This window comes from Chrysochloris asiatica, unplaced genomic scaffold, assembly GCF_000296735.1.
Source record: "Chrysochloris asiatica unplaced genomic scaffold, ChrAsi1.0 scaffold00034, whole genome shotgun sequence".
NCBI classification, from domain to species: Eukaryota; Metazoa; Chordata; class Mammalia; order Afrosoricida; family Chrysochloridae; genus Chrysochloris; species Chrysochloris asiatica.
In genome coordinates this window covers 4,241,777-4,265,977 of record NW_006408552.1, presented here as the reverse complement: position 1 = coordinate 4,265,977, position 24,201 = coordinate 4,241,777, and the positions used below count along the sequence as shown (strand labels likewise).

Genomic DNA, 24,201 nt, shown 5'->3' with positions numbered 1-24,201 from the left:
CCAGTAGGAAAAGGTGTGAAATTCTATGATGGATCTGGGGAACCATGGCCCAGATTGGGTAGGGTAGAAGTTCAATCTCTTTGGGGTCAAAACCGTAAGTTTCAGCAGCAACTCTGGCAAGTTACTGTGGATCTCGGAACCCCTTGAGAGAGGAGAGTCAGGTTTTTCACACCTCGCCTTGCCCACAGCACGTGCCGCCCGCTCGCCCGTACCGAGGCCTGCGTCGGGTAAGGGGACTCCTGGGTCGCTCAGGGAGGGACGCCTGGGGCGGGCGCGCAAGCGCGCTGAGGCCTCGAGCCCCAAGAGGCGGGCGGGTGCGCGCGCTTCCTCGCGCACGCGCGCACGGAAGAGAGGACGGCGGTGGTGACGCTGCTGCGGCGGACGCGGCGCGCGTTTCCCGTGTCTTGGGAGCAGTGCCCCGGCCCCCCGCCTCTCCCGCCGCCGCCATGTCCGGCCGGTCGGTCAGGGCCGAGACCCGCAGCCGGGCCAAGGACGACATCAAGAAGGTGATGGCGGCCATCGAAAAAGTGCGGAAATGGTGAGGGACCAGAGTCACAGGTCCTGGCCGGGGTCGCCAGCCCAGGCCCAAAGGAGCGCGGGATTGGCGGGCGGGGTGGGAGCAGACCGGCAGGCGCTTGGGGGGAGGGGGAGAGTAGAAGGCGGGAGGAGGGTACAGCGCATCGGCGTGAGGTCAGGGGGCGTGCCCTATGCGGCCAATCAGCGGGTTGCCCGACTCGTGTGCCCGCCCACCTGACGCGCGTCATCTGGGCGGGGCTGTCGGCTTCCGGCGGGAGCTCGGTCAGTGGGGCCTTTTCGCTTCTTGTGTCTGCCGGTCTCCTGTGCCCAGACCGGTGCGAATACCGCACTTGCTTTTGCTTCTTCGCTGTCGCTTGCCTTTCAAAGAACTGTGTTTCCGAACTGAATCGTCATAGTAGCTCGCAACTATTGAGTGTTCAGTGCGCCGTTCTGCGCGCCTTCTGTAGTCAAGCATTTGAGTTTGCTGAGAGTTTCCCGGTGAATCCACCTGTCCGCGGGAAGCCAGCGCGACCTTAGAAATCGAATCACCCTTAATATCTTTCAGCTGTACCTTCTGGTCCATGCACTGCAAACTTGATAGGAATTTTCTTGTGCCCTGGAGCTGTTAGAGAGCTCCACACCAATCTCTTGGTTGGAAACGGTAGTCCTTGAAGACCCGGAGTGAGCGCCTGTTTGTGTAGGAAACGGATGCATTCTCACATTTAACTTTCACAGCCAATTTCTTGAGCTCTTTCCTTCCCTTTTCTATATCAAAAGTCCCTACCGGAGGCCTTCTGGCAACCTTTCCGAACCCTTCATTCTCCACCGGTTTGAGGACTTAGCGCTGTGGACAAGCACTAGACTTGAGAACCATAGGTCGGCAGTTCAAACCCACTAGCTGCTCCTCAGAAACCCTATACAAGGTCGCTATGAAATGGAACCGACTTGACGGCACTTAGCAACAAAGTTCCGTGTTTGGAGTCCTAGTGTGGCGCTATAGGATAAGCTTTGGGCCGCAAAGTTGGTATAAACTGCAAGGTTGGAGGTTCAAATCCACAAGCCGCTCCTTGGAAACCCTACACAGGGTCGCTATGAGTCAGAATTGACTCCATGGTACTAAACAACAACAGTTAGTGTTAGGAGTCCTGCTGTAGGACAAGCACTGGACTGCTAATCTGAAGGTTTACAGTTCAACGTCACCAACCGCTCCTTGGAAACCCTGTACAGGATCACTGTGAGTCAGAACCTACTCAATAACATTTAACAAGAACAAGAACTTGCAAGTTTATTTGTCAGTTTTTCCATTGGCGGAAGCGCCTGTCTTTATATCCAAGGTCTTGGTAGAGAATTGGGATTTAGTAATTTAGTGATTTTTTTTTTTCTTTTCCAAATCTAATTCTAGATTTTGGTTAAACCTAAGAATTGGAATATCTTGTTATTTGTTTTCCTTCTCTTCTGGACATCTCTGCCCTCACCAGTCGATTAGTCCAGATAACTATCCTTTCAGCCAACAACTCTGCGGCCACCTCCCCACCTCTCTTCTCTGGCTGCCTCCCCTGCCCGTTCATCACACTGCAGTCTGAACAGTGTCCTTTTTTCACTTCCACATTGGAATCCACAACAGAACCCCCAGTTATCAGAATGATCTTTTACAGATGAAAATCTTATGGTAGCATTTCCCTGGTTAGGAAATTACGCTTCTGTGGTCTCTTGTTGCTCATGGGATAAAAACCGAAGAATCTTGGTTGTCATCTCCTGTGTCATCTGCTTCTCCCAAACTGCCCTCTCCACGGAGCCTGTTTGCCCACAGTACTGTTCGCTGCCAGGCATCCTGCCTCTTCTCTCTCCTCATCCTTGCCCGGCTACTCCCAGAAGTTGGTGCAAAAGTTGGCTCCTCAGGGACACCTTTCAAGATCCTCCGTCTGGATCAGGCCATCTTCCTATAACTTTGCACAACCCTGAGAAATTTTCGGATATTTGCCCATTTAACCTACAAAAAAATGGCAATTTTATGTGATTCAAACTAATGATTAAATAACTGATTGTGTCTCAAGCTGTTTAATGCCTGTTTCCAGTTGGCACACAGGCTCTGTGAGTTTAGAGATGTGCTTCTCCTGGTCTTCATCCCCAGGATCTCATACAGGGTCTCGAACAAGGCTAAGGATCAGCTCCGGTTTCCTAAATCTCGAGTTCATTTTTCTTTCTATTCATCATAGTTTCTTGCTGTCTGTGATGGTATCATTTGTTGAACAGGGTCAGCTCCTTTGGCATTTTTTGCAATTTCACGTTCAGACTAGACACTTGGTGAGTTGCCTCACATCACTTCCAAGCAGCACTGCATCTCTCTGTCATTTCTGCTGTCAGCAGCACCTTGTCAGAAATTCCAGTGGCTCTTAGAATAAGCACATTCATCCAGTGCTTGGCATGCTTAGAGAAGTAACCTCATGGAAAAAGGAGAGTCTCTTGTTATATCTCCTCCATAGGCTTTCTGAGCACATTGAAGGTGTTTCAGTGGGCCAGCTCAGACCACTGCCATTGAATCAGGTTTACATAGAGTTGTGAGAACTTAATGTTAGTTTAGAGAGTGGCTTTTTGGCAAGAGTTTTATTCCTCCTGATGCCTTTTTGTTTCTCTTGTGTGATGGTAATCGCTTGTTATTTTTTTCCCCTAAAGATATGTTGTTAAACTGCGATCAAATTGGTCCCAACTCACATTGACCCCTTGTACAGCTGAGTAAAATGTGGCTTAGTCCTTCGCCATCCTCATGCTTGGGCCATTATGATACATAAGGCTTTCTTTGGCTAATCTTCAGAAGTAGATCGCCAGACCTGCCTCCATTGCTTGTTTTAGTCTGGGAACTCCACTGAAACCTGTTTGGCATCATAGCAGCACAAGCCAGGACCAGCCCGAAGACTTAGACATTATCTCTAAAACTAGCACAACAGCCTTTATTTAAGCTTTTTAAATGAAATAGCTATTCTATACGTTTCTGCAGTGTGTGCAAGAAGGGTTCTGGAAGCAGAGCGTGCAGTAGCTACAGAAAGACTAGAGTTTTGTAAGATTTGAGTCCAAAATGGTGAGGTTAGGTGGTTAGCTGGTGCTGCAGAGATTTCCTGGGCTTCCTTGAGGAGGATGCACCCACTGAATGATGGTCCTTACCCTCACAGAGGCAGAGAGCACACACAAGTGGTAAAGAGAAAAGCATAGTGCAGGGATTGCAATCATTGGGACAGAACAAAGTGTATGATTTGTGGACTGCAAGGCTGACGATCTTGTCTGCAAACCTTCACTCAGTTCACAATAAAGAGTTGAGAAAAGCGCACCAAGTAACTCACAGGCAAGTGGAAAAGAAGTTAGTGCAAACACCTGTTGGTGCAGTCCTCAGTTTGATACTGAATTCCTTCTCCCAGATTGCCTCAAATGACCTTTCCAGATTTCTACCCCCCCCCCCCCCCCCCCACTCCTTGAGCATTAAACTTGATTACTTGCTGTGCCCCCAAAGCAGCTTCGGACTCTCCACCTTTCCTTACCCTAAATCTGCTCCTGGAGCCCAGAATGTCACCTGCCTTTCCCCAAGAATGAGTGCAGTGGGGAGCTTTTCATTCTCTATGCCTTAAAAGTCACTTCCTCTGGAAAAGAAAACCTTAGAGCAGCCTTTCCCAGGGCCTGGCATGACCTCCTCTAGGAGCCAGTCTGAGGCTCAGCACTGGTAGCAGGCGGCATCCTGCGGTGATTTTTAAATGAAGTGTGCTCTGCTGTGACGACCCCAAGAATGCCCACAGGACTCCTAAGTGTGCTTCCCTCTGTAGGCTCGCCTAGTCTCTGCTGGTCTTTCAGCCTTCACAACCTCCTCACCATCTTCTGTGTCACAGTGGCTTTCTTCTTGTTTTTCTCACTCCTTATGAACTCCCAGGGCAATTGGGATCATCTCTTACAAATCCTCTATGACTTGCAGGATGTTGTATAATGGAGCTTTATAAATATCAGTGGAATTCAACGAATGTTGGGAAAATCTAGGCATGCAACCAGGTCAATACCTGCACATGAAGAAGCAGAGAATATGCTTTCTGGAAGGGGATTACTTTGTGCTCAGAGGTGTGAGATCTAATTTGCTAGATGTGTATAAGGCACTCCAGACTGAAGGAAGGGTCTGAGAAGTAGAGAAGCCCCAAGTATGAACAGAAAGTCCATTGCATTGTTTTACCAGTTCTAAGAAATGTCTTTCTTTTAGGGAGAAAAAATGGGTGACCGTGGGTGACACTTCCCTTAGGATATTTAAGTGGGTTCCTGTGACGGACAGCAAGGAGGTAAGTGTGGACAAAAGTCGAAACAAAAAGGCACCGGTTTTTATGTCTGTGATTGCCTCTTGATTAGAAAGGAATCCATTCCCCTAGGAGTGAATGGAAAATTGTACTTTAAGGCACCTGCAGTCAGTGCTCTGTGCAGGGGCCCTCTTACTTCATTTTCTTTTTCTTAACCCTTTCCATTCTTTCACATCTTGGCAAACTACAGTGCTAACAAGCTCCCTGGGTTTGTCAGTCTTGTTGTATTGAAACACAGCCATGCCCAGCAGTTTTCCTTACTGTCTGTGGCTGGCATTGAGTTACAGTGACAGAATTGAGTCCTTACTACAGAGACCTCATGTCCTGTTGAACCTGGCCCTGTAAGAGTGCTTGGGTGGCACAGATGGTCAAACACATGGTTCAAACCCACCCCAAGGTGCCACGGAAGACAGGCCTGGTGATCTGCTTCTGAAAGGTCACAGCCTTGGAAATCCTGTGGAGCCGTTCTGTTCTGGACACTTGGGGTTGGCATGGAGTGGAGTAACGGGTCTAGACAGGAGGAGAGCAGGAAGCTCTGAGCTTATGTCTGTCCCCGGGCCTGGCGTACAGACTCAGCTCCTGCTTGCAGAGAGAAGGGCAAGAACAGAGTCCGCTCTTTCCGGCCTGTGAGAGGCCATGACTGTTTTTAGAATGCGAAGACATTGCTTACTTTTGGTGTTTGCACTTACGTTGGGAAAGCCGTGGTGGGCAAAGCCGCTGGAGCCTTAGCAGGACTCAGGCAAGGGTTCCCCCACTGTGCTAGAAATCATTGTACCCTTCCCCACCCCAAAATAAATGAGGGCCAGCCAGTGTATAAGTCAGGATGGGCATACAACATGATGGAGCTAATAATGTCACCGAATTGTGCATATAAAGAACCCTTAAAATTTATGATACGCGAGGGTAAGTCAAAAAATATTGCTACTGGGGTTCCAGTTCATACATGCACAAGTTTATACCAAACAAAATATGTTTAGGCATGTCTTTGCCATCAGTGGGTGGCAACAGTCAAGTTCTGTCAGTAATGTACTTGTCTTAGTCTCATTAGGGTGCCTTCAAAAAAGAGCCAATCAAAGCAGTGACTTCTGGCAAAATGGTGGACTAGGCAGACGCTCTACACGGATCCTCTACAACAAAGATACAAGAGATCCAGTGAACACACAGATGAGAATCCTGGAATCCTAAGTTTCTGAGGAGAGGTTGGAGAAGTGGACTGAGTGCTTGCTGGGAGGAGAAACTGAGCAGGGGCAGCGAGAGAGGGAGACTGACTGGTGAACGGCCAGCCCTACCAACTTGAACTTTTCTATGCAGCTTTGGCAGCAAAAGGTGGGCTAGCAGAGCAGACTCACACAGGCGACAGGAGAGGTGTGAGTCCTTTTTCCGCACGCTCCCCTGATAACCAGAGGTATGACCAGCTCCATCCGCATTCAGCCCCAACACAGACCCTGCTCTCCTGGAATTCAGAGCAGCAGCGTGTGAGGCAGGGACCAGCTGAGCCGCTTTGGTACATTGTTTTGGTGCCTGGATTCAGGTGGGCTCAGTTACAGACCTACAGAATCAGCAGAGCCACCAGACCAGCATTTAACCAGTCACCCTGCCCCCATCTGCCCTATAGTCCTAACAGACATTGAAACCAGCTCCATGAAGGGCCTCCTCACAAACTGCTTCCGGAGTGAATGTCCTGAACATCTATAGCACCGAGGCTGATAGGAACTCTGTCTTCACCTCCCTCCCACACCCGCCTCATCAGCTCTTTGGCTTGCAGGAGCGCCCCCAGAATTTTCTTCCCTCTGGGTACAACAGCTGGACTCTTTTTCTTTTGTTTTTGTGTGTGTGTTTGGTTTTTTGTTTATTTTTTTCTCTTTCTCTTCTTTCCATTCACTTCAGTTTTATCCTTTCTATGTGGCACTGTAGGATAAGCACTCCACTACAAGGTCGATTTGAACCACATGGTTGGGGGTCAGAATCCACCAGCTGCTCCTTGAAAGCACTATACAGGGTTGCTATGGGCTGAAACCGACTCGAAGGTATGAAGAGCAGCAGCATCCGGCTTTTGTTTTCCTTCTTGTCTGTCTCATTTCCCCTCTGTTTTCCCCCTGATTCTCTCTCTTTACTACTCTGTGCCCTCTCTTTTCATCTTCCCTCTTCCTGGATTTTCTAAGTTTGTTTAATTTTTTTTCGATTTTTCTCTTCTCTAGCTTCATTTTCCTGTCTCTCTTTTGTCTTTATAGTTATATTCTTTTTTTCTGGTTGTTGCCTGGTTTTATTTCATTGTTATCTTTTCATTGTTGATTTCTTGCTTGTTTATTTTGTTTTTTTTTTCTTTGTGTATGTGTGTGAAGGCTTTTCTGTTTCCCACCAGACAAGAGACCGCATCCATGTCCATACAACCCAACCACAGTCCTCTGTAGTTCCACACTCTGGGTAAGAGCCAATACTGTACCACCTGATAAATGATAGCAGCGAACACCAGCCAAACCCACCCATTGTACAAATGGCAACCGAGAACAGTGGACCCACTTCTATTCTCTAACTATACCCACAGGAGACAGTGGTGAGAGCCTAGGAACACATCAACAGACAGTTGTCAATTAAATACAAATACGACAACTCCACAGATGCCTCAGAGACAATGGACAATTTTGGCTCACATGAAGAAACAAGAGAGAATGGCTCAAACAAATGACCGAGATGCAGAGTCAGAAAAAGTTTCTGAGGAAGACTAGGTAATAGAATTAACTGAAAAAGAATTTTTAAAAATGATGTTTAGGGACCTTCAAAGGATTGATAGAAAAGTTGAGGAAAGCAAGGAGAACACAGAAAAAGTTTTAGAAGAATTCAGGAAAACAGTGCAAGAACAAACCCTCAAAATAAATGCAAATTCTGAAACAATACAAAACCTGCTATTAGAAATCCAAAAGAGTAATACTATCAGAAATGGATAGTACATTGAGAAGGGAAAGGAGTACATTTGTACATTTGAAGCAATGGAAGCCTGAATTAGTGAGCTTCAAGATAAATCTCTCGATATTAGTATGGTAGAAAAACAATCAGGAAAAATGCGAAGAAAGCCTAAGACTTATGTGAGACACCATGAAGAGGAACAACTTACAGGTGATCGTAATTTCAAAACAGGGAAAGACAATAAACAGCATGGAGAAAATCTACAAAGAGTTGTTGAAAGAGAATTTCCATAGCATCATGAAAGATATGAGAAGATAAGCATACAAGAAGCTGAACAAACCCCAAATAGGATAGCTCCTAAAAGAAAACTACCGGGCCATGTTACAATCAAACTTTTCAAAACCAAAGACAAGGAAAGAATCCTGAGACCAGCTTGGGAAAAACAAACTTACCTAAAAAAGAAAGCTCTGATTTCCCAGCAGACACCAGGCAATGAGGTGACATACTCAAAACTCTTGAAAGAAAGACAGTGCCAACCAAGAATCTTATACCCAGCAAAGCTGTCCCTCAAGTACTACAGCACAGTGAGGACATTTCCAGATAAGCCGAGATTAAAGGAATTGTAATGACCAGACCAACTTCATAAAAAATGCCAAGGGATATTCTTTGAACTGAGACAACAACCTGAAATTACCATACATGACACCACCACCCAGAACTCAGTCCAGATACTGTTGTTGTTGTTAAGTACTGTGGAGTCAATTCCGACTCATAGTGACAATGGCACAGGGTTTCCGAGGCTGTAAATCTTTACAGGAACAGAAAGCCTCATCTTTCTCCCACGGAATGGCTGGTAGTTTTGAACTGCCAACCTTGAGGTTAGCAGCCCGATTTGTAATCGCTGTGCTACCAGAGCTTCAGTCCAGATATAGAAGTCTTTAAAGTAAAAATAGGGGTCCAAGAAACATCAATTTATAATGAAGTCAACTACAAAGCAAAGAGTGGAAATAGTGTAGATACAGAACTTCCAAAGGTGAGGAAGTCAAGTAGATTTCAACTTAAAACAGATTCTCTCCCATCCAGCGCATGTATTAAAAGTGTTTATTCTAAAAAAACAACAACAAACACAAAACCCACAGACGAACTCAGCACAGAAAATTATGTGGAGCAAAGAAACCAGTGACCCTACAAAAACATACACAGCAAAATGACAGCAGTTAATTCATACCTAGTAATTACAAGGTCGCTATGAGTCACAACTGAGTCAAAGGCACTTAACAACAACAACAGATATACTGAATGTGAGAGGATTAAATGCACGAGTTAAGAGACAGAGAAAGCAGAATGGATAAGAAAACAGGAACCGTCAATATGCCATGTACAAGGGACACATCCAAAAGCTAGAGACAGCCTAAATGCCCATCAACAGAAGAATGGTGAAACAAACTTTGGTACATGCACACACAGATTGCTATGCAATATTAAAGAGTAATGATAAATCTGTAAAACACTTCACAACAAGGTTGAACCTAGAGGACATTATGCTGAGTGAAATTAACCACAGAAGGACAAATATTGTATGAGACTGATATTAAAAAGCAGTCTCTGATGGTTATGGTGGGGGAGGGATTTTTCACGGGCTAGAGGGTAGACATGGTGACAGGGCAGACAGTATATAACAAGAGGGAGGGAGGTAGCAGAGGAAAGATGAAGGTAGCAGACACGAAGGAGTGCAATAGTTAAAGTGAATAGAGGTAAATACTGTTAACTGATAGTATATGGAGGGTATTACAATCATTGTAATGAAGCAAAGTATATATAATTTGTTGAATGTAAAACTGATGCTCTGCTCTGTAAACCTGCACTCAATTCACACACAAAAAAGCTTCCAACAGAATTTGCTGGGTCAGTTAGTATTCAAAGCAAGAGAGGTCAGCTCAGAAGGTTGTGGTGACCATTTTGGAGATTTGTTGTTGTTAAGTGCTGTGCTGTCGAGTCAATTCTGCCCCATAGTGACCCTGTACAGGGTTTCTGAGGAGCAGCTGGTGAGCTTGAACTACCGACCTTGCAGTTCAAATGGCTTTGCAGTCTGGCGCATTAACCCACGGCACCACACCAGGGATTACAGAGCAGTAATCTTGATAAGATTTTCTTGAAGGTCACAGTTTGATCACAGGTTTATTAGGAAGAAGTTTTTTTTATAACTTGTAAGAAAACTGGCCAGGACAGTTGCACTGAAGTCTTTTTTTCTGTAATGACTCTGCACCTGCTGATTCTGTGAGGCCAGCAAGGGCTGTCCTATGAGAAGTTCATTCAGCAACTGAACCCATCCACCCTCCAGCCCTGAATGTGCCCCTAAAGGCATTTTTTTGTTCCTTCAAGGATGCCCAGACTGGCATTTCTACGTGGTATAACTTGAGGAGCTCAGAATTATTCGGGAAAGTGTTAGAGAAATGGAAACAACCCCCTCAGAAGTGTATAGACCTAGGTAGAGGACATGTTGAGAAACAATAGCTTCATATTTTGAAATTTTTGTTTAATAATGGTTTCTATGATTTTCTAGCAATACTTTTGGACTTAGCCCTCATTTGTGCTTACTATAATAAAACAAGTAAAATAAAATAATTTGTTAAAAAAAAAAGCCTGGTTAAGAAAAGGTTTGCTGTCTACTACTGGGGAGTATTATATGTGCATGCATTTCTTTTTTATTCATCTTTCACGGGTTTATTTGGATACCTGTGTGTTCTTGAAAAAGAATAGCTTTGTTTCAGTATGTACTTTTAAATTTTACATATGTATTATGTATACATGTACCCCTGGTGTGGTACTATATGATCAGCACTGGACTGTGAACCACAAGGTTGAATTTGAACTGCCGACCTTGTGGCTCAAACCGACCTTGCAGCCCAGTACTTTATCCTACAGTGCCACGCCAGGATTCCTTATGTGTACAAGGGGGCTTTACAAGTTGATGGGAAAATTCCATTATCTTTTAATTCCATTCTTCCATGAATATTTGGAAGCCCCCTTCTATACCTGTGGTTATTGGTAAGTGTTGCTTAATTGGTTTTGACTCAGCAACCTTGTGTGGTGTTCCGTATCTATAAATCTTAGTAGAAGCAGAAACTCTCATCTTTCTCCCATGGAGCAGCAGGGGGACTCAAACCACCAACCATATGGTTTTGCAGTCCAGTGCTTATCCTACAAAGTCACCTCTCTCCTGTATCCTACAAAGTCACCTCGCTCCTGTCCCCAACTTATGACGGGGCCTTGTTCTAATAACTCCACTCTAAGTTGGTTCTGACATAAGTTGAAGAACTCTTTTTAATTTTTTTAAACTTTTCCATTATTTCCTTATATTATTACAGTATCTTTATAGATCATAACATTGAACATTTGCAGATGACTACCTGAGAATGAGAACATCAGCAAATTATGTGCTACACGCTTATATGTAGTGCGTATTACTAACAGTGAGATGTACCCAGAACCTAAAAACCAGATGGGTTTGTCATAACTTGAATATGTTGTAAGTTGAGGACGGCCGGGGAGGGGGGTGGAGACAGAGACAGTGCTACCACCAACATACATATACATCATATTTAAGACCTTGTTCTTGGGATAAACCTGATTTGTGAGAACACCCCATGTGTGGGTCAACGTCAACAGTGGTGACCTTTGGCTCTTGCAGTGCATTCTCTTCCCGGCAGTGACCACACTTCATCTACACTTTGCCAGATGGTCTCTAACTTTTCTAGCTGCTTTTTTCCTAATGGTTCTTAAACATTTCAAATGGAGAGCACATACAGGAAGCACCATAGCTAAGCAGTACAGTGTATACATATACAGCCATGTACAAACCGCCCGGGCCTAAACAGATGGTAAAGTGTTACGTCTTGCCTTCATGCACAGTGACTGGGGCACAATGACTAGGCAGGATTAGGGGATCCTGCCCCCTCCTCTCCTGGGGTAAGTTCATCACATGAGGGGCCTGGAGAGCCTCTGTGTGCTGCCTGCTGTAGAGAGACAAAGAGCACCTTAACTGCTTGGACTATTTTTAGGAGCCAGATACCAAAAGCCAAATCCAGTTCTTTATGCTACACCTGCTGAATGCATGCATGAGTTTCCCTAAAATACCAGGGCCTTCAAAAAGTTTGTGGAAAGCTGGAATTGAAAATCAATTGAATTGTTCCTCTAACTTTCTGAAGTCCCCTGGTATATTCCTAAATGTGGAATTGTTGGGAGTCAGGGTGTTATTTTTTTACAAGGCTCTATTTTAATGTTGGAGTCCTGGTGTGGCAAAGTGGGTTAATGTTGCTGGACCACATGGTCAGTTTAAATCGCAAGGTCAGCAGTTCAAACCCCCACCAGTTGTTCCTTGGAAACCCTATACAGGATTGCTGTGGGTTGGAACCGACTTGATGGTACTTAACAACAACAGAAACAGGATGTTAGTTTCCTGTACTAGTTAATGCTGAAGGAGCCCTGGTAGAGTTGTAGGATAAGCACTGGACTGGTAGCTGCAGGGTTGGCAGTTTAAACCCACTAGCCACTCCTCGGAAGAAAGATGGGGCTTTCTGCTCCCATAAAGATTTACAGGGTCATATGAGTCGGAATGGCCTTAGTGGCAATGGGGGTTTTATGCTGAACTTTTATCCAAAATTATTAGATGAGTTTATACTCCCACTGAAAATACTGCTCCATATCTTTACCATCACTTGGTAAGCCTAGACTGTGGTTTTATTTTGATGGCTAATTGTATAATGATTAATGAGGTCGAACATCTTTTCACTGTTCAAGAGCTGTCTTAGACTGAATTGTGTAGAGGAGCAGAACCAGTGAAATACACAGGTGTATATACCATGCTCCCTGCAATATACCATGCTCCCTGCAATTGAGTTGATTCCAAGGCTGTAAATCTTTATGAGAGCAAAAAGCCTCATCTTCCTCCCACTATGTAAAGATGTTGATGTTGTTAAGTGCAGTCAAGTCAGTCTGATTCATAGCAACACTGTATAGGGTTTCCAAGGAGCAGCTGGTGGGTTTGAACTGATGACCTTGTTGTTTGCAGAGATTGATTTCAAGGAAATGGCTCACACAGTTGTGGAGGCTGGAGAGTCCCAAATGCTTGAATCACATGGCAGGTGAGAGGCTTCTACTGACCTAATGTGGTAAGCAGGTGCTGACAAACCCACAGTCTGCTGGTCACGTGGCAGACTGCTGGTTCACAGGGTTGTAGGAGCTGGCAAATCTAAAGTCTGTATGTCAGGTGGCAGGCAGCTGGTTCCCGTCACAAGAACTGGAGTTCATAGGATGATGAGGCAAATATAGAATTGAGGGAGTGTTAAGCTTTGCCAGGGAGTCCTGGTGTGGCACTGTGGTTTAATGCCCTGGACCGCAAAGTCAGTTTGAACCACAAGGTTGGTGGTTCAAGCTCACTAGCAGCTCCTTAGAAGCCCTATACCGGGTCTCTGTGGGTCGAAACCGACTCAACAGCACTTAACAACAACAACAAGCTTTGCCAGAACATTCATATATATTGGATGCAGGCCACACCCCCAAGGAACTTCCCTTCCAAATGATTGGCTGCTCACATCAGATCTCTGAAAGGAGGAGGATGATTACATAATGTTTACCAAGCACTGAGAATCATCCACTAGCCAAGTTGATACAAACATTAAGCATCACATTAGCCTTTTGAATTTCCTATTTTAGGAAGTGCCAGTTTAAGTCTTTGGCCTATTTTCCTAAGAGGTTGTGGGGGCTTTTCCTATGACTTACAGGAATTCCCTGTGTTCTAGACAAGCCTTTTACTGACTAAATGCTATCATTACCTTTTCCCTTTTTGTGGCCTTACACTCTGTAATGTCTTGAGTAAAACAAAAACAAGAAAAGTCCATTCCTATCCAGTCAGTCCTATATAACTCAAGAGTGACCCTGTAGGACCCAGTAGAACTGCCCTAGAGAGTTCCCAGACTGGAAATCTCTACAGAAGCAGACTGCTGCCACGTCTGTCTCCCACAGAGTTACTGGTGGGTTTAAACTGCGGACCTTTTGACTGGCAGCTGAGCACTTTAGCCCCAGTGCCACCAGGCTCCTTCAAACAGAATCTCATTACCCCTTATGTAGTCCTCTCATGTTCTTCGCTCTGCAAGCCCCTGATACCACTAATAAGCTTTTGTCTCTCTGTGTGTGTTTGAGGTACAAGGGTAAATCAGAAGTACTGTTGCAAAATCATAGAGTCCTTTATTAAACAGAAAGAGCAAAATGTGAAGCTGTTGTTTCTTGACATAACCTCCAGTTAGGGTTAGACACTTTTGGAGGTGGAGTTTTCATCTCTTTAACCCTTCCCCAAAGAATTCTATGCTCTTCGTTTCTTCGTTTTACACCATGTCAAAACAGTAGTTTTGGCATTCTCAAGATACTCAAAAGTATGTTCCTTTGACATATTCTTTGGGTTTTGGGAAACCAAAGCTGAAGAGGTAAGGTCAGGGCTGGAGGTAGATGGGGTAAGGTTTCCCAGTGAAATTGTCTTAGCTTGCTACCCTTGAAGAATATTGTTGTTTTGTGCCACTGAGTCAGTTCTGACGCATAGCGACCCTGTACAGGGTTTCCAAGGAGTAGCTGGTGGATATGAACTGCAGTCCAGGGCCTACCCTGCAATGCCACAGTAGGCTGACCCTTAAAGAATACTCAGATCTAGTGTGATAGAAAAATCTTTCTTGGTATAAACTACCTGATCTTTTTCTCACCGTTACAGTTTTCAATTTTCTTAAAACTTCTAATAAGCCCATGTGGTCATCTTGTGCCCTTTGAGAAAATCTTATCAATATGACCCCTTTGGAATCCAAAAAACAGTCACCATGGCCTTGTAAACTGACCACTCTGTCTTCAATTCACCTTTGAGGTCTTTCTGACCTTCCTTAAAATGCTTAAACCTCCTCTAGAAGCTGTTGTTTTGTTCTGGCAGTACTCTCATAAACGTGTTGCAGGAGATTTTAGAAGATTTCCACTTTAGTTTTGTTGAAATTTTAGTATTACTCTTGACCACAAAATCTTTTTATTCCATGGCACAAAAAGTATTCTTTTTTTTAAAAAGGTATTCTACAAGACTAAGGAGCCCTGGTGATCTAGTGGGCTACATGTTAAGCTGCTAACCACAGGTCAGCAGTTCAAGCCCACCAGACGCTCAGTGGGAGAAAAATGATGCTTACTGCTCCCACAAAGATTGACAGCGTTGGAAACCCTGTACCGGGTCACTGTGAGCTGGAACCAGCTTGACAACAGCACGTCACCACCGCCAAGACTTCAGCCCAAGTGTACTGCTGAGGGAACTTGTCTGCAGCTATCTGCTGATCTCAGAGACATGTTTAAACACGTTTAGCTTGGAATAAACCTGTGCATGTATGAACTGGAACCCTAGTGGCATTATTTTTAGACTTACACCTGTGTGTAACTCAGAAATAAGGCACAAAAATCTGTCAGTCGGACATTATCATAGCAACTCTGTGACTCTGTAGATAATTATGTAGCCTAAAAGTAATAGAAAAAGTGAATCTATTACAAAATAAGATAATTCTTTCAATGAAGAGTTACACAAAAGATGAAAAATATAAGAGGGCTTCAAAAAGTGCTTCAGAAAGTTCATGCAAAAATGGAATGCAAAGATAATGGAATTTTTCCATGAACTTTTGAAACCTCTCATTAAAAGGAAAAAAATACATATGTGCTCATAAAAATCATACAATTAGAGCAATTTCTATATAAGGGTAAGCCAAAAAATATTGCTATGAGGGTTTCAAGTCATACATGCCCTAGGTTGGTTCATTCTAAGCAAATATATGTTTAAACATGTCTCTGTGATCAGTGGCTGGCTGCGATGAGTTCTCCCAGCGACTCACTTGTCCTAGTTTTGTTAGGGGGCCTTCAGAAAAAAAAGCCCAACCAGAACCTTCTGACAGGATCTGCTGGATAGTTCAAGCCAAAGCAAGATAAGTCCACTCAGAAGGTTACGGAGACTGATTCCAAAGGGATTCCAAAGGGATAATCTTGAGAGGGAGTCCTGATGTGGTGCCTAGGATAAGCACGCAACTGTTAACTGCAGGTTGGCAGTTCAAACCCACCAGCCACTGCTTGGAAACCCTATACAGGGTCTCTCTGAGTCAGAACTGTCTCCACGGCACAGTCTTGAGAGATTGTCTCGAAGGGCACAGGATGATCATGAGTTTTGTTACTGACAACTTCACTGGTGAGAAAAAAGGCCAGGAAAGCTGTACCAAGGAAACTGTTCTCCTCACAGCAATGCACCTGCTCATTCTTAGAGGGTAGCAAGAGCTCTCCTATGAGAGTGTCACTGGGCAACCGTACCCTGTCCACGCTACAGCCCAGCTCTGGTCCCTTCAGACTTCTTTTTGTTCTCCAAACTCAAAAGCAATGCACAGGAACACAATTTGAGGCACTGCCGTTTTGACAGGTCTTTAGGGAAGGTTAGAAAGAGTCCAGGGGCTCCACCTGGAGAAGTTGTTTGTCCTGGATGGATGGAGGGTGTGGTGAGAAGGAACAGCAGTGGCTTGACAGAAAGATGATGGAGAACAAAGGACTGAGCCAGGCAGGTGTTAATGTGACACTAATAGAGAGGTGGGGAGGTAGAGTGGATGTCAGGTAAAAGGCTTTGTCTATAATCTTTCAATCTAGTGTACAGAGTTAGAATGAAATAATCCCCAAAAAAGGTGAAAACTGAGCAGTGTGTCTATCCCTGGTGGCAATAAAGAACCACAATTGCTAGTAAATGTGCAGTGGTTGGGAAGGGATTAAATTACGTTATATGGAATATTATGCCAGAAAAAGGCTGGTGTGGCGCTGTGGGATCAGCCGTGGACTGTGCCTCACAAGGTCAGTGGTTCAAACCCACCAGCTGCTCCTCGGAAACCCTGTACAGGGTCATTGTGAGTCAGAACTGACTCGACAGCACTTAACTACAACAGCATACTCCACCCCCCGCCCAAAAAAAAAAAATTCCTCTTTGCCATCAGTAGATTCTGACTGATAGCAACCTTCGAGGACACAGGAGAAATGCCCCATAGAGTTTCCAAGGTTATAGTCTTTATGGACGCAAATGGCCACCTCTTTCTCCCACAGAGCAGCTGGTAGGTTCGAACTGCCAAGCTTTCAGTTAGCTGCTGAGCACTTTTCACTGCGCCACCAGGGCCCCTCCTGGAATATACAGTCATTAAACATCGTGTTTATGTAGCCTTCATCAAAACTCCATTCAAAGGCATGTGAAAAATAAAGGAACACACTCAGAAATGTATATAGTTGATTTATTACCAAGAAAGGATGGAGCGTCATTAGTCAAAATGAAATTGTATTACTAGTACCGGTGTACAGTAGACAGACTTGTGTACAAAGTTGTTGTTATGTGCTATGGAGTCGGTTCCGACTTGTAGTGACCCTGCACAGGGTTTCTGAGGCTGTAAATCTTTACGGGAGCAGAAAGCCTCATCTTTCTCCCATGGAACAGCTGGTAGTTACGAACTGCTGACTGAGGTTAGTGGCCCGTGTGTAGGTAAATTTGAGATGAGCCCAGTTGAAAGAACTGGCTGTGGGGCGTTCTAGTTTGCAATGCGTGGAGTGATTATTTCCTTAGCGCTGGGCGTTTTTGTGGCTCCCTAGTGCTTACCTTCTCATGTGACAATCCTCCTGTGTGCGTCACATACATCCGGCTTGAAAGCAGTGGGATTGTAAGTGAAGTCAGGTATATGGGGGTGATGGTATTGAATGTGTGGAAGAGAGTCAGCTGGGGTCCCCATGTGCTGCTGTTATCTGTGTGAAATCAAAAGTGGCCCCTGCCTTTGTCCAGTCAGAGGTCTCGTGCTTTTTGCTTCCAAAACTGGACTCTTTCTCATAAGACTGTTTCGTGGTTCTCCCACAGCCCTCCAGGGAGGAGTTGGGTAGAGCAGGGCAGAAGGCAGAAGATCCCTGCAGGGTCTCTAGTAGAGGCGCCCCATCTGCCTCTCTCTCCATGTCAGCCATCCTCTTAGCACTGACTGGGTTCATCTTACAGACAGAGCCACTGAGACGCACGCCAGGGGACGCAACTGCATCCTGGGTTCTCACTTCTCTTTCTTTAGTCTTTGCTCAGTCCTACTCCATACCTCCCGGGCAGCACCATTCATCTCTCTGTGAGTCTCTCCTGCTTGGCTCTGTCACATTCCTCTTTTTTTCCTTTTCTAGAAAGAAAAGTCAAAATCGAACAGTTCAGCAGCCCGGGAACCTAATGGCTTTCCCTCTGATGCCTCAGCCAATTCTTCTCTCCTTCTTGAATTCCAGGGTGAGTTGCATCCCTGTCTTCCTTGCAGGAAAATGGAAACAGACGCACCATTCGTAAGAAGAAGCATTCAAGGCATCGTCTGAGTGCCTCTGCTGGCCTGGTATTGGCTAGGCACCTACTTTACCTGATGTTTTCTCAGTGAACGCTCACAATAATCCTGTGAGATAGATCAGATCAGATTGTCCTCGCTTCTAGTGAAGGAACCACAGGGGCTCAGAGAGGGGAGGTGAAGTATCTAAAGTCACACAGCTCGTATGTAACAGGCCCACATTAGGTGTTGGAATCTCAGGATCCAAAGCTCTTCTCTCCAGATTGTCTGTGTTGTGCCAGGGCCCTAGGACAGACCTCTCAGAGCTGGGGCATCTGCCCGACAGTCCTCAGTGGCCCTGTGGCAGGCGTCACGTCACCTCTCGTAGCAGCAAGGGGCGGCTGTGTATGTGACATTTACACACCGGTGTCATTTTTTCTGTCAGCCTGTGATCCAGACCAGGCCACGATGGCTGTTTCTATTTAAAGTAACAAACTCCTCAGAGAGGACCTCTGGTTAGACTGTGATGAAAGTGCTCAGTCATGAACCATAAGGTCAGTGGTTCAAGCCCACCAGCTGCTCCGCAGGAGAAACATGTGGCATTCTGCTTCCTAAAGGATACGTAACCTTAGAAAGCCTCTGTCCTCGCAGGGTCACTGACTGTGAATGGGAATTGACTCGATGGCATGGCTTTGGCTTGATGCTTCTAGAGGAAAGGTCTTGCATAAGCACACAAGGGATGAAGCTTTATTCTTTCCATAGTAAAGTGATGCTTCCCGTTTAGCGCGTCTTTGTAGGAGTAAAGACTGATGTGGGCTTGTGACTTGCTCTTTGGTGTTAGGCGTGGTGCTAACCAGCAGGCAGTTATTCCCAGTCTAGCCTTCCTCGTGCTCCCCCTTGGTCTGTGCAGTTTGATTTGTGAAGTGTTACGTAGCCATAGAGCCCTAGGAGAAACAGGGGGCTCTGTTTCTTCTGTGTGGTCACCATCTCATTCTTTTCCTTCGGTGAACATTTAATGCATACCTACTGTGTGCCTGGTACTTTGTATAGCACTAATGGAGTCCTGGTGTGGCTCTGGACTGCAAAGTCGGTTTGAGCTTCAGGGTTAGCAGTTTGAACTTAGCAGCTGCTCCTTGGAAACCCTGTACAGGGTCGCTGTAAGTTGGCACCGACTTGACAGCACTTAACAGCAACAGGCAGCAGGGAGAGCGCTCTATGGGGGTGGTGTTTGGTACACTCCGGGGCACTGGGAGCCAAGGCTCAGAGACCAGAGGCATGCAGACAGAGCTCAAGAGGCTGGAACCAAGGCAGTAAAGCTATAAGAGACCTGGGTGCCTCCAGATTTGAGGACTGAATGCTGGAGGTGAGGGAGATGAGATGGAGGAGTTGTGGGGTGCTGAATCCAGGGCATTACTTTAAACCACCAGACAGAGCTTCTCTACCTAGGCAGCCAGGAGGAACGCAGGCAGCAGCAGCCCCTTCAGACACCCCAGAGGTCCAGACAGATTGTATCCTTCTCTGCACACCTTTCGGTGTGAGAAAGGTTGGGAGGTACTGACCTAAGGCCCAGCGACACTCTGCTTCTCGGTAGATGGAATATACCAGATCCAGGCTATCATGGTATACCAGAAAGAAGGGATGCATCAGAAGGACAAACATTGCCAAATCTTACAGATTCTTGAGGGAGCTGATGCTTAGACTGTGTGTTGAAACAGAAAGTGCTGAATCACCTTGGCCCCTGCTGGTGATTTGAGGTACTTCCAGCTGCCTGGGAGTCAGCCTCCCAGGGTGTGTCTCCCGCCGCCGAGCTCAGGCTGCTGAGGCTCTGTGGTGAGCTATGGCCTTTGCTGTGTTTGGTTTTCAGACGAAAACAGCAACCAGAGTTCGGTGTCTGATGTCTATCAACTCAAGGTGGACAGCAGCACCAACTCAAGCCCCAGCCCCCAGCAGAGCGAGTCCCTGAGCCCAGCGCACACATCTGACTTCCGCACAGATGACTCTCAGCCCCCCACTCTGGGGCAGGAGATCCTCGAGGGTGAGTCTTGGTTGACAAGGGATAAGCGTCTTGGAGGGCCTTCTTGGCCCCCGCTGCTTCTGCTCTTCAGAGGAAGAGCTTCAAGAGTATGCCTCAGAGCTTCTCGTTACACCTTGGGGGACTTTGGGAAGTGAGTGTATTTTGTCCTCACTAGAATGAAGGAAGTAAACAAACCAGTGCATCTGAGTACCAGGCTGTGTAAAACACATCTGTTATTTGCTGCCTGATCGCTGCCTCCATTTTACAGATGAGGCTATGGGGGCTTGGAAAGGTTGCCCCAGATGACACAGCACAGTGGATGTTAGTCTGAGAGTCCTGGTGGCTCAAAGCCACCAGCTGCCGTGCAGGAGAAAGATGTAGCAGTCTGCTTCTGCAAAGGTCAAGGTCTCGGGAACCCCCAGGGCAGTTTATTCTGTCCTGTAGATAACGGTCTGAGACTCTTGTTGTCTGTTACCTGTTAGCAGTGAGGCTACAAAATGGAGTTTGTTCCTCTGTAAATACGGCTAGTAGCAGTTTTTATTGTGCACTTGTTTGCCAAAGGAGCCCTTGTGGTCCTGCAAGATAAGCATTAGACTGTTCATCGCAAGGTCAGCAGTTCAAACCCACCAGCTGCTCTACTGGAGAAAGAGGAGACTGTCTGCTCCCGTAAAGATTTAGTCCCAGAAACTTTGGGTGGGGGGTCTCCGTGCATCAGAATGGAATCCGTGGGTGGATAGCTGGGTTTGCTGTTGGCGGGACATCATCCTGAGCTCTTCACAGGAGCATCATTGAGTCCCCCCAGCAGCACGCTCTGAGTGCCTGGTTAGTGTGTGGGAGACAGAGGGGTGAGGTGAGCTGCATCACACGCTCTCCTGCTGAGCATTGCGACCCTCTGGGGTCTGGTCAGGTGTGGCACTCATCTCCTGTAACTCAGCCAGACCCCTGGCAGTCCCCTCATTCCTTCCTTCAAAAGTTCAATTCCCTCACCACCTGGTCACCTTCACACGACTTCTATAGGAAAGCTTGCAGCTGAGCTGCCACAGGCGTCTGCTGCCGACCTCCGGAAGGCCCTGTATTCATGCTGGTCTCCCTGTCTTTTCAGAGCCCTCCCTGCCTGCCTCAGAAGTGGCTGATGAACCTCCCACCCTGACGAAGGAAGAACCCGTTCCGCTGGAGACACAGGTCAGAAGGCCCTTTCGATTGACCAGATTCTAAAAAAAAAAAAGGGAAGTCCTGGTGTGGCACTGTAAGATAAGCACTGGACTGCCAGGTCGGTTTGAGCTGCCGGGTCGGCAGTTCCAGTCCACCAGCTACTCCTCGGAAACCCGATACAGGCTCACTAGGAGGCAGAACCGACTCAAGTACACTCATCAGGAGAGAAGAAATGATGCTGGGGGCGGGAAGTTGGGGAGGCAACTAGGGTTGCTGGGGAAGAAGGTGGATGATCTCTGAGAAGGGAGATAGTGGGCCTCAGGGTGGTAACTCAGGTGGCTGGGAAGGTGGGAGGTTCTGGCGATGACTTCCTGCTCTGGCTGCTCCTAGGTGGTGGAGGAAGAGGAAGACTCTTCAGGTGCTCCGCCCCTGAAGCGCTTCTGTGTGGACCAACCAGCGGTGCCGCAGACGGCCTCAGAAAGCTAGCGCCCTGCACGTCGCCCTCGCTCCTGCCCCGCCTCTTATTTATTGTGCTCTGGTTCTGGCCATGCTGTGTTGCTGGGGTCCGGAGCCTGCACATAGGAGCCTTCTGGGCTGGAAAACTGACTGAGGACTTGGGGTGGTCGCGCCATCTTCCTGACCCTGGCACCTGTGGCTGCTTGCTCCTGAGAAGAGAAGCAGTCCTGTCCTCTTTGCACCCCAGGTAGGTGGTGCCTCTGCCACCTCATGGTTCATCTGTCACCTCCAGCTAGCAGACTCTGTTGCGGTTCCTCTGGACTAAGCTGCTATCGCTTCCTGAGAGCAAGAGAGAATGTGAAAGGCACCTCTAGGGAAGAGCGTGCCCAGGGTTACTTGAACATGAGCGGAGAAGAGACTAGATTGTGGACTTGCCTGGGGGGCTACGGGCCCCAGCCCTTGGTCTCTGGTAGAGGAGGACTTGGAGAGAAGGGACGGGGCTCTTCTCCAGGTGGGGCAGAAAGTTCATGTAGATGTTTTGCCAGTGACTGAGGTGGTCCTGCTTACAGTGGGCTCTCTAGCTGCTGCCAGTCCTTTGTCCCCCATCATTCTATTCTGTCCCCAGACATACGCACACACACTTCCCCGTTCTCACCTGTACCTTTCAGTCCAGTCCAGGCCCCTGCCTTCCGCCATGGCCTCCAGCACTTTGCCACTAGCTGCCCCAGCAAGAATGAGGCTCTGACAGCGGTTCCCACCCCCACAGCCCTCCTTCAGCTCAGACTTTCTAGACAGTTCCCTTTTCTTTTGAGATCTGCATGTTTAATTGAACTTTGTGATTTTATTTTTTGTTTAAAAAAAAAAAGTTTAAGAAAATGGAAATGGGCAAAAGTGAGTGAAGACATATTTTAGCACTGCATAGAGTATTTTTAAAATTAAATGATTTGAAATATGTCTTGTTGCTATGTGACTGCTTTGTTCTCACAGGCTGTGGGGGCAGAGTTAGGAGGGAGGGGACCGAGGGCTCAATGAGTGCACTTTCTGACAAGAATAATTTGGAGACTCCCTTTGCAAAGGTATCCTGTAGTTCAAATCAGTCCCCTGCCCCTAGAAACACACAGTGCAACCAATGGATGTGTTTCCCATAGCCCCAGGTCCTTAGGATAGATTCTTGAGTTCCTTTTTTTTCCCCACTGTATTTTTTTTTTTTATTGTGGTCAAAAACATTAAAAACTTGACCATTTCAAAGCGTGCAAGTCAATGACATTGCGTCTGTCCACTTAGGATGTTGTGCAAGCGTTACCACTGTATACTTCTAGAACTTTTGTTTCAGCCTGGTTGGATGCCTGCACCGTCAGCCGTGTCTTCCCACTCCCCCTTCCCTGTTATTCCAGGCCTCTGGCAACCACGAAACTGCGCAGTGTCCAGGAGTTCTTGGTTCTACGTCATGAGGAAAATCAGAGAGTCCTGGTTGAAAAGAATTCCATGTGTCAAGAGGAGTTTAGGTGTGGTGCAACAGGATAAGCACTAGACTGCAGCAGTTCAAACCCACCAATCGCTCCTCAGAAATCCCCCACAGGGTTGCTATGTGTCAGAACCGACTTGGTGACACTTTAACAACAGTCTGTATCAAGAGTTTAATTCCAGTATTAGTTTCCCAGAAGTGGTTCCTCCGACTTCTCATAGGGGAGCTGGGAGCTCCAGATGTCCTGGAGAAGAGTAGACACCCACAATCTGTCACCTTGTGTGGTCATCCCTAGTTCACTTTTTCTTAAAACTTTAGCATGTACTCTCAAGTTATTAACTGAATAATGAATGCCGTCGAGTCTGTATACGAAGGGCTGAGACCATAAAGCAAAAGAACCAAGTAGAATTTCTGCAAGTGAAAAACAGGATGATTGAAATCAAGTGCCACAAAAGACACGCAAAAAAGAAAAATCACAATGGGAGTTTGTAGAATGGAAACAGCTCAGGAACCCCCATGTGAAGAAGCTAGCCAACTAGACTAGACACAGGATTAGACAGAACATTATGTGTAGCGAGTGCTGCTGGCGAGGCCCACAGGGGCGATGAAGGATGATGAGAAACTATTCTCTCCTTTAATTGACCTTTACTTTACAACCCCTTGAGAGTTGGAGGGAAATGTGGACTGAAACAAAACCATGAAGAAGACCAGGTCTACTGGTCACGTAGACACTGGTCCTTAATCACCCTTTAGGTCTAGAACTGTACTTCGTGCTGCAGCGCAGTTATCAGCCAAACAATAAATAGGTACATAGGGAGGATATCAACACTAATGAGGTACACACCATAGAAAGATCAACCATTCGAGATCAAAGGGGCAGCATTTTCCTAAGGACAAAAATCAGAAAGGTTGGGGAAGAAGAAGGAATGGAAACAAACACATCTAGGAAGTGAGATACCTGATGTTACCTTGACTGAAATGCAGCAAGAAATGAAAGGAAGTGTGTTGTTTGTT

General features: G+C 46.4%; 1 protein-coding gene across 2 annotated transcripts; it reads left to right on the top strand.

Annotated features, from left to right (window-relative positions):
- Nucleotides 1-312: 312 nt before the first annotated feature.
- BCL7B (B-cell CLL/lymphoma 7B) lies at nucleotides 313-21,983 on the top strand. 2 transcript variants are annotated; one of them, XM_006859693.1, is made up of 6 exons: nucleotides 313-538; nucleotides 4,748-4,823; nucleotides 17,976-18,072; nucleotides 19,965-20,135; nucleotides 21,217-21,296; nucleotides 21,657-21,983. In XM_006859693.1, exons 1-6 carry the CDS (start codon nucleotides 447-449, stop codon nucleotides 21,750-21,752), a joined length of 612 nt encoding a protein of 203 aa, XP_006859755.1. In that variant the 5' UTR covers nucleotides 313-446; the 3' UTR covers nucleotides 21,753-21,983. The 2 variants fall into 2 exon arrangements, with proteins under 2 accessions (XP_006859755.1, XP_006859756.1); XM_006859694.1 differs by lacking the exon at nucleotides 19,965-20,135 and having other exon boundaries at nucleotides 447-538; nucleotides 21,657-21,752.
- The last annotated feature ends 2,218 nt before the right edge of the window (nucleotides 21,984-24,201 follow it).